Source organism: Agrilus planipennis, unplaced genomic scaffold (genome assembly GCF_000699045.2).
Source record: "Agrilus planipennis isolate EAB-ADULT unplaced genomic scaffold, Apla_2.0 scaffold51, whole genome shotgun sequence".
Lineage (NCBI taxonomy): Eukaryota > Metazoa > Arthropoda > Insecta > Coleoptera > Buprestidae > Agrilus > Agrilus planipennis.
The window spans coordinates 885,684-895,389 of record NW_020438915.1 but is presented as its reverse complement, the minus strand read 5'-3'; the positions used below and the strand labels follow the sequence as shown (position 1 = coordinate 895,389).

The 9,706-nt window shown below is 32.2% G+C and overlaps 3 protein-coding genes across 3 annotated transcripts in view; 2 read left to right on the top strand and 1 right to left on the bottom strand.

Moving 5' to 3' along the window:
* Positions 1-42: 42 nt before the first annotated feature.
* LOC108732994 (peptide chain release factor 1-like, mitochondrial) lies at positions 43-1,312 on the bottom strand. Its single transcript, XM_018464011.2, has one exon. It carries the CDS (start codon positions 1,274-1,276, stop codon positions 164-166), a length of 1,113 nt encoding a protein of 370 aa, XP_018319513.1. The 5' UTR covers positions 1,277-1,312; the 3' UTR covers positions 43-163.
* Positions 1,313-1,343: 31 nt separating this feature from the next.
* Positions 1,344-3,952, top strand: LOC108733084 (RCC1-like G exchanging factor-like protein). Its single transcript, XM_018464135.2, has 7 exons — positions 1,344-1,682; positions 1,737-1,900; positions 1,952-2,343; positions 2,954-3,126; positions 3,186-3,347; positions 3,408-3,667; positions 3,778-3,952. Exons 1-7 carry the CDS (start codon positions 1,589-1,591, stop codon positions 3,853-3,855), a joined length of 1,323 nt encoding a protein of 440 aa, XP_018319637.1. The 5' UTR covers positions 1,344-1,588; the 3' UTR covers positions 3,856-3,952.
* Positions 3,953-5,738: 1,786 nt separating this feature from the next.
* Positions 5,739-9,706, top strand: part of LOC108732993 (hydrocephalus-inducing protein homolog) — a 34,961-nt gene continuing 30,993 nt past the window's right edge. The window contains exons 1-6 of the mRNA XM_025973600.1: positions 5,739-5,877; positions 5,957-6,160; positions 6,224-6,422; positions 7,579-8,231; positions 8,508-8,745; positions 8,800-9,004. Coding sequence (XP_025829385.1) covers positions 5,776-5,877; positions 5,957-6,160; positions 6,224-6,422; positions 7,579-8,231; positions 8,508-8,745; positions 8,800-9,004 — 1,601 coding nt within the window. The 5' untranslated portion in view covers positions 5,739-5,775. The remainder of the gene's footprint in view (positions 5,878-5,956; positions 6,161-6,223; positions 6,423-7,578; positions 8,232-8,507; positions 8,746-8,799; positions 9,005-9,706) is intronic.

Below are 9,706 nucleotides of genomic sequence, written 5' to 3'. Positions count from 1 at the left end.
TAGAAGTGTTTAATTAATATTATTTAATAAAATTTGTTCATGAAGAATTTTAATCAATTATCTTTCCAACACTTACTATCTAAATCAGTGCAATTAAATCACAATTTTCTAATTAAATTGTATATTCTTATAACTATTTTTAACTATCATTAATTAATATAAATCAGCTGGTTTTAAATTTATCAATAGTTTCTAACAGCCTCTGTAATTTATTACTATTGTCTAATTTTGTTATTAAACTTTCTAACTGTTCTCCTCCACCAAGGAACGCTTTAATGTTGTGGTAATTGCACCCTTGTAGCCTATGGTCAGTTATTCGATCTTGACTGAAATTATAAGTTCTTATTCTTTCGTTTCGAAAATTTGATTTCACTTGAGTTTTCTTGGTTTTCTCTATTTCTGCAAGTTGTTTATCCAATTGTTGATTATAGAGTAAAGTTCTCAGTTTTTGCATGGCAATTCGGCGATTTTTTATTTGAGATCTATCAATTTGGCATTCAGTGCTGATACCAGTTGGTAAATGTGTTATCCTTACTGCACTGTCGGTTGTATTGACGTGTTGACCGCCTGCCCCAGTCGCCCTTTTAGTCTCTATCTTCAAATCGCTGTTATTAATTTGGATTTGTATTTCATTTGGTTGTGGTAATATTAAAACTGAAGCTGTACTGGTGTGGATGCGCCCTGATTTCTCAGTAATCGGTATACGTTGTACCCTGTGAACCCCCGCCTCATGTATTAAATTGTTGTAAACTGAATCCCCTTCTATCATAGCACATGCATGTCGGCAGCCTTCTATGTCTGTTGCAGTATACTCAGTTACTTCAAAAGTCCAACCTTTGTATTCAGAAAAATGGACATACATATTGAATAATTCACTAGCAAACATCATTGCCTCTTGACCACCAACACCAGCATTTACTTCTAATATGATAGCATTGCACTGGTGCTCCCCATGCATAGCTAATAAGGCTTTAATAATTTCATTACCAATGGCTCTTAACTTTTCTTCAAGTACTTGTCTTTCTGTTTCAGCTAGTTGTTTAAGATCATTGTCATCATCCTGAAGCAGTTCTTTAAGGTTCTTTAAGTCATTAATAACGTCTTTTTTTTGAAGCAGTAGATGTAAAACAGGTTTTAGTTTCTCTTCTTTTAAATTCAAGATACCATCTTTGGAAATGTATTTCTCTTCAATATGATTTAAGTAATTATTTAACAAAACATTATCTACCTTTACATCAAAGTCGTACTTGGGTAATGTACATAACTGATCCACCATATAAAACTGATTACAAAAGGGCCCCCTTCGTAACTTTAAAAGCGATCTTCAACCCTTTGAAAAACATCCCAATAAAACTTAGCTTATATGGAAATTTAAATGGATATTATACGCTTCTATTAAAACATTTCAGTGTAAATTCAAAAAAGTTGTAATCTAACCTGTAAAAATTTAAACATAACCTATAAATTAGTGTAAACTGAATGTACTAGAAATAAATATTAATGTTAGCATTTAATATTAGACCAGTTTTACTTACACCTAGCCAACGTCTACCAATTTGCTTTTGAACTGCAATAATATAAAAAGACTATGTGCATTAGGAAACAATTTTTTAACCAAATTAGAGGTTATGCTGTAAAAAGAAAATATCCTGTAAATCCTGAAGATGCAAAGAAACTGCCAGGTATTTAATCTCATAATTACTACGAATACCTAACAGAATCGACGGTCCTTTTAGTTTTTGGGTATGGGATTAGTAAAGCATCATATAACAGAATCTTTGTGTGGGGCTGTAGAGAAACTGGGGCTCTGGCTGTCCCCCAGAAAAAAGAAGAAGAAAAATTTCACAAAATTTCACCCATTAAGTATCCTAAGCGACTTTTTTTCGCTGAAAATCATGAGGTAGTATCAGTATCATACAATGTTTCTATTTAACAAAAACTGCTGTTTTAGGTCACAAATGTTGCATGTGGTTTTGGCTTTAGCATATTTTCTGTAAATCCAAATAATGATAATAGTAGGTTGTATGGTACAGGTATTAATTCAGATTCTCAAATAGGTTACCATGCAATTCGTGAGAACAAACCTCTTGAAATAATATTTTCTCCAGTGGCCATCCATTTACCACTAAAAGAAAAGAAAACGCGAATTAATAAAATTGCAGCTGGGAGAGCACATACTTTAGTGTTAACCAGTGAAGGGTTATTTACTTTTGGAAATAATGCCTACGGTCAATGTGGTAGAATGATAATAACTGATGAAGATTACAGTAATAGCCATTATGTCCATAAAATTAGTAATGTTGACGATACAATAAAGGACGTTGAATGTGGACAAGATCATAGGTATTAATTTGCCGGAATTTTACTAATTTTTTAACTTTTATTTTGAATGTTTGTCTATATGAACTTTTATCTCATACTGTTATTTGGCAGTCATCTATTACATAATAGTATAAATAGGGAAAATAGAAGCATTCTACTACTTCTTGTAAAGTTTATATAAATTAAGGTGTTTTCTACTAATATTAATTATAAATGATTTTCCTCAAAACATCCTTATACTGTTAGTCATTTGGACAGTGTCATGGTGAACTCTTTCAATATTTTTAAAACCACATAAGCTTTAGCCCTGCATGATACTTTATTTGATAAGTGCGACCTTCGCAAACAGTTCTTCCGAGTTGCTATTAAGTACATGTATAAATAGGGACATTCCCCAATTGAAAAGTTAGTATATTAAAAACATTTTCTTGGTCGCCATCCCTTTATTTCTTACACAAACTTTGCTAAAAAATATGTTTGACTATGATCTAGGAGCCCCCCTTTTACACTTATAGGGTGTAAAATTAAGACAGTTTATAATTTCCATACTTAATAACTATCCTTGCTAAGGAAGCTTTTAAGATTTCTTTAAAAAATAAATTCAGGTAATAATATTCACTTCATGTTTTAGTTTAATTTTAACTGAAAGTGGTCAAGTGTACTCTTGTGGTTGGGGTGCTGATGGGCAAACGGGTCTGGGTCATTTTAATTCAGAATCGCGCTTTACACGTGTTTTGGGTGATATAGCAAACGAAAATATAGTAAAAGTTTCTGGAAGGTCCGATTTCGTTTTAGCTATAAATGGTAAATATCTTATTCGCCTTTGAGAACCTTTTTTTAATTTATTGATAATATTTTTAAAGACAAAGGGGAAGTTTTCGGATGGGGAAATACAGAGTATGCACAGTTAGATACCCCTAACGATTTACAACAAGTTTGTAATGCTACATTTATTGAAAAATGTAAAGGTCTTGGAAAAATAGTGGATATAGCTGCAGGGGGATCGTTTTGTCTTATTTTAAATGGTAATATAAAAAAGTTCGTAGAGGTTTTAGTCTCTTTATTTAATTCGTAATATTCCTTAGAGGATGGCCAAGTATTCTCTTGGGGATACGGCCTTTTAGGAGCTGGTCCAAAAGTTCAGTATTCAAAAAAACCAGTTCTATTACCTGAAATCTTATTTGGCAAAAATGAATTTCAGACAGACAGTAAAGTTATCAAAATTAAAGCTGGTATAGGACATGCAGCTGCCATTTCTAATTATGGTAATTTGTATATGTGGGGGCGAAACAGAAGTGGATGTCTTGGCATGGGACACGATAAAGATCAGCCTTTTCCATTTAGGGTAAATGTTTTCTTATAGTATGCATTTGATATGCTTCTTCATTACGCACAAGAGCTTTTGTTTGAGGCCACCTTGTATATACTTACATTTATCTGTCTTGATTTTTGAAGGTTTCTGTGTCTGGACTTGTAAAGGATGTGAGTTGTGGATTCGATCATTCTATTGCCCTGTGCAAACCCTTTATTTAGGAAAAAGTATGTTTTAGAACTTTTGTACATTAATATATTTTTATTTTGTAATTATTTCAATAAATGAATTATTTAATTGAATAAACCAGTGTTGCACATATTACTTTAGTGTTTTCTGTATGGTTGTAATAATGAAATTAAACTTTTCTGCAAATTAAAACATTGCGCTCGAATTTTAAAAGTTTGTGTTTATTTTCATAATCTTTAAAACCCCCTTAGAAATAAAGTATCTATGAAAGCTAAAATGTTGTAAATTAAAATTTTGATGGGCCTTATTGCGCTCTAATTTCAATAACGTACCATTAACAGCTAAACGTTATGTATAAAAGCTAAAAATTATGTACAAAACTATGTTAATTTGGGTGGTGTAATTGGATCTTGAAACCAATTCGAAATAAAGTTAATGGGGGCTGCTTATTCTCAAAACTACTTAAAATATAAGTATTTAAAAGAAATTGATAGCACAGGGCAAAGTAGTATTACAGAAATGAAAGTACCAGCAATTTTCTTATGTTGAAGTGTACGATGTGTTGCATACCTATTTACAAACAATTCCTTTAAATTTAAATCATTAATTACTATACATCTATGAAAAATCCATAATGGCCGACATCGATAACAATGCGACAACAATTGAAAAAGAATGATGGCCGACAACAGCAACAATTAGAAAAGAATGATGGCCGACAGTACGTCATAATGGAGCAATAAAAATGGCCGACTATTGACAATACGAATAAACGTANATATGTATATATAATTATGGCAAAGTCCAACTATTGCTCTCTAACTATTGTTGTCACTGATGTTAATGCTTTCAAGCGTATGAATATAAATAATTAGAATTAAAACGTTTTTCAAACAATTTTTAACACAAAGAAAATGATTAAACAAAATGGTCACAAAAGTCTATAAAGACCTCTCGAAGCAATGGCGCTTCGAGCTCACAGTGACTGATAGGGGGGAAAAACTAGTTACTATAGCGAAAATTGCGCTCACATTTTAGAAACACAAAGAAGTTAATTTTAGAGTTTATAAAGCTCAAAACTTTGTAAAAAATTATGGCAATTTAGGTTGTACAAATAGATCTTTAAACAGATTTTAAATAAGATAATTGTAGAGAACAGCTTAAATGTAAACAATTTAAAATTCCTAAATTACGCTTGCTTTTCAGTAACATAAAGGGATTCATTTTGAGAGCTTTAAAAGCTCAATACTTTAGGTGATGTAAATAAAATTTTATGTCGGATTTCAAACACCTAACTAAATGAAAACTATTTAAAATTACTAAACAGCGATGCAGTGAAATTGCCCGCTCATTTCAGAAAACTAAAAAAAAAATAATTTAAGCAATATTAAAAGCTTTATTTTATGGCGAAAAGTTCGAAGTTTTCAACAGTACAATCAATTTTGTAGAGGAGTTGAAATAACGAAGTTATTGTTTCTAGTATACGAAAATGGCTAAGAATTTAACGTTAAACTGCAAAATAAATTGCGCTTATATGCTTTTAAAGCACATTCATGTACTCTTAATAGTTAAATTCTAGTTAAAAAAGTATGACAAATTTGGTAGTAGTACATAGATTTTCAAAAGAAAAAAACATAAAATTGTAACTTCTTCAACGTGACAGCTACTTACAATTGCAAATCACAATAGACAGGCAGCAAAATCGCTTTTGTGTTTCTAAAGCACAAGGTAATTCACAAAACGAGCTTACAAAGCTCTGATACTACGTATAAGGTCACGTAAATTTCAATGATTGACGTAGGTTTACCTTTTCCTGTATTTTTTATACAGATGGTAAATAACATTTTTTCCAAAAGTTTTTGACTACCGTTTTTTTTCTTTTTTTTTAATAAAATACTAACAACTTTAATGTCACTTGTCATTACTCGTTTTTATTTGAGTTAATTGAAAGAATGGATTTTCCAGAGATCCTTCAAAAACCAGCTTCTGTTAATTTAGATATTTTAAGCGTATTATGCGCGTTTTTTGATGCTGATTATGAGAACGAAAAATATGTAAGTTCAACCGAAACTTTCAAATAATTGCACACATCTCGTTGCTTTTAATAAATTCAATAAACGCACCCACTTTTAGATTAAACCATCGGCGTTTAAAACCGAAATGTTATTATCACTTGAAGAGAGAATTGTAAAATTGAGCAAAACCGTTTACAGGCCCAAACCTATTTGTGAATTGCAATTGAACACGTTCACAGTTGTCCCGCACGTTATTATTTTCCAAAACTTCACCCCTGGAATAAGTTATTGTGCAACGTTATCATTTTTAAACAATTGCGAAGTATGTTCCTACCATAAGTAAATGACATGCGGTTATTTAAACGTTGTGGACTATTTATTTAAGATCTCGAAACCGCTGAAAAATATTAGCGAACCTTCAGGGTACTTTACAGTGACTGTTTCTTCGAGCATGTACACAACTAAAGTTGCCCCCGGTATGAGTCAACATTACACTGTAAAGTTTTGTGCTGAAGAAATGCACGACTATTATTATCAATTAACTTTTATTACCGAAGCCGAAAGTATTAAAATACCAGTAATAGGTAAGCTAGTAATATTAATTTGATTTTTCAAAAGTATTTTAGAGAAATTAGAAAATTAAAAGATTCATNAATTTTGTTTTAATTTAATTTATTGGTAATAAGAATTTAGGTTTATCGGTATGATTAAAATTCAATTTTTAAAATAAATTGTTTCTTACAAATTCAACTCTGAAATTTCAAATTCTAATTTTAAATTTGAATCTGTGAAAGACTATCGACAAATTTTTAGGTTTAGATTACGAAAAGGAAAAGTTTCAATAACACTATTAGTTAATACTTAAAGAAGCTTTAGCCTGAAGATGACTAAAATTAACGATCTAAACGTTCATCGGTTATAATTCGCAAAAATATGTTTTAACGATTAAAGTTTAATTTAATTTTTATGGGCTAAAGCAGTGACCTTTGCGTCCCGATGCATAAGTTCTTAGGGGTTCAGTTTTAATTTTCCATTGCAAAGTATTACCTATTTTACGAAACGCTGCTGCATTTAGACCCACCTCTGGTTGAACTACTATAAAAAGCGAAATTTCTTGAGTCCAAATTTGAAAATTGGTAGTTAAAAAGGGGCTGAAATTGTGAAAAATTTCATTCAGTTTCACAGAAACACATCTCCGATAAAACACAAATCACTTTACGACACCTTGCCGAGCTTTTACATCAAACAATTTAAAATTGGCTTGAATCACTAAAAAGAGCGAAATTTTGCGTTTGCAAATTTAGAAATTGATTAAGAATGAATTGAACTTGTGAAAGATTTGATTCAATTTCACAGAAACACATTTTTGTCAAAGCATAAGTCACCTTACGACACCCTGCCGTGTTTTTAAATCATACAAATTAAAAGTGATTTAACCCCGTGTTGGATCTTGAACATTTGTATTTTTGGGGGGTACCATTCATAAAAAAATAAAAGTCAAACTAAAAATTCCTAAATATCCCATAACTTTACATTAAATTATTAACTTTATCGTTTGCATCACCTCAAATCCGCCTTTGTGCTGAGATTTTATTTGAAAACAACAGGCAATTCACATCTGCTTTTTCGACATTCTTTGTTTGTTTAGTTTAATTTTCAGTAGATATTCTAAGTTACTCAAATTCGTAGGTTGATATAACATTAATGACCTTTTTGACCCTTTTTCACACTCTTACACAGCCCTGTGTCATAGACCAGTTTTGGATTTACCAGATGAAGTAACTGTTCCGAAAACGGCTGTTAGGATACCATCTGATCATCACCTATTTGTGACAAATTTGGGTTTAGCGTCTGCTAAGATTACTTTAAAAACCGAGCCTCCATTTTATGTACAACCAGAACAATGCGCGGTAGAACCAGGGAAAATGTTTTGCCTTAAAATATCATTTAAACCGTGGACTGTCCAGCACGCGGAAAGTCTTTTAGTGATAACATACGAAACTGGCGAAAAATTAGCTGTTAAATTAGACGGCCACGTCTATAAAATACAAGTACACTTAGAGAAATCTTCAATTTACTTTGACGACACGTATATGACAATGAAGAGTTACAAAACGTTTCGCCTGTACAACGACGGAGAACAAACAGTGTCATTTAAATGGAAAAAGAGTGAATTTCATGAAGATATTGAAGAATCTAAGAAAATGAAAGAAGCTTATAATAGCATGAAAGTTTTTGAATCGTATAGGTCCACAAAATTAGAAGAGTATGATGTGGTTGACAGCCATGGACATTCGTTAATTTACGAAAGAATTTACAAAGACGAAGTGGAAGAGTATGAAGATGAGGAGCACTTTAATTTCTCACATCCTAATTTTCAAATCATACCTTCTGTAAGTCAATATTTAATATGCTCATTTATCTCAACGGACTCGTAAAAAAGAGACCCACAATAATAGCAACTGAACCATCGATAGTTATCGGTATATCGATATATTCGATTACTAGTGATAGTAATGTTCCAAAAGCCCCTTTTATTTTAAAGGAATAATATATACGTACACCCTATATGTCCACCTTGAAGGTCCATTCCAAATCAGTTTTTTTAGTAGCGAATCATTTTAAATTAATGCAGATAATAAACTTTTTTTATGAATAATGGTTTAAAGGAAGGAGAAATTTGGCCCAAATCGTCGATAGAGTTAACAGCACTTTTTTTTCCTGACAAGAAACATTTGTTTAAAACTGTTGCGTTTTGTGACGTGCTGGGATTAGACACTAGGTTGCCTCTAATGCTTGAAGGTAATGGACTAGGTCCTAATATTGTCCTCTGTGCTGAATCGTTAAACGTCAATCGCATTTATATGCGGCGTATCCACGAATACGATATCACATTCACTAATCTCGGTGAGAACTTTTCTGTTTATTATTAAATTTATATGATACAAACATAAATTGAAGGGTTTATAAACGGCACCGTCACTTGGATACCACATATTACTAATTTTGGGGGTAGGATTTGCTGCCATCCTAACCGAATTGAATTAAAGCATAAACAGGTTAAGATGATAATAATGCAGTTTAGTAGCGACGAGGAGGGAAAGTTTGTTGAAGAAGTTATGTTTAAAATTGAAGAATCGGGAGATATTTTAACAGTGGCTTTAATGTAAGTCGCAAAAACAGTTTATTTACTTAAACTTAGTAGCAATGCGGAAGAGCTCTTCGCGTAGGTTGTAGCTAGGGTTGCCACCCATACTTTATTATAAAGTATTGTGCTCTATTTCGACTGTGCGTACGTTATATTTTACAAGACACATTAAGTACGCAAAAATACTTTATTTAAGGCCTTAAGTAAACATCGTAATTTTGTAAGAGATTCTAGTTTTAAGTAAATGCGAGGATTAGCTCACCATGGAGCAGTGTCCATGTGAATGTTCAACCAGCTCTGACTACAAGATGATGCGGTCCACGACCACGTAATTTCTTGGATAACTTTGATTAGGACGACCAATTCGCTACCACTGAATTAAGTCTCACAGTAGTTGCAGACGAAAAGTCGGTAAGAAATTTCCTAAGTCAAACAACAGCCAGGCAGCCTTATAGGTACCAACTTATTATAAAATTTGGACCTGTTATAACACTCAAAATGCAATTTCCCGCCTTTGTAAGAGCATCGGTACTTAATGTAAAAAGAGAAAACTACAAAATATTTAAGAGAATAGTCATTTATGTAAGAGTTATATTTTGTTGCTGAATCATCAGAATCTTGCTCCAGCGGAGTAGAGTTCATGGACTATGCACAATGAAACGCACTCTCGTGAAGGGCAGCTATTGTGAGGATCTTTAAGGAGGAAGAACCAATTTGGTT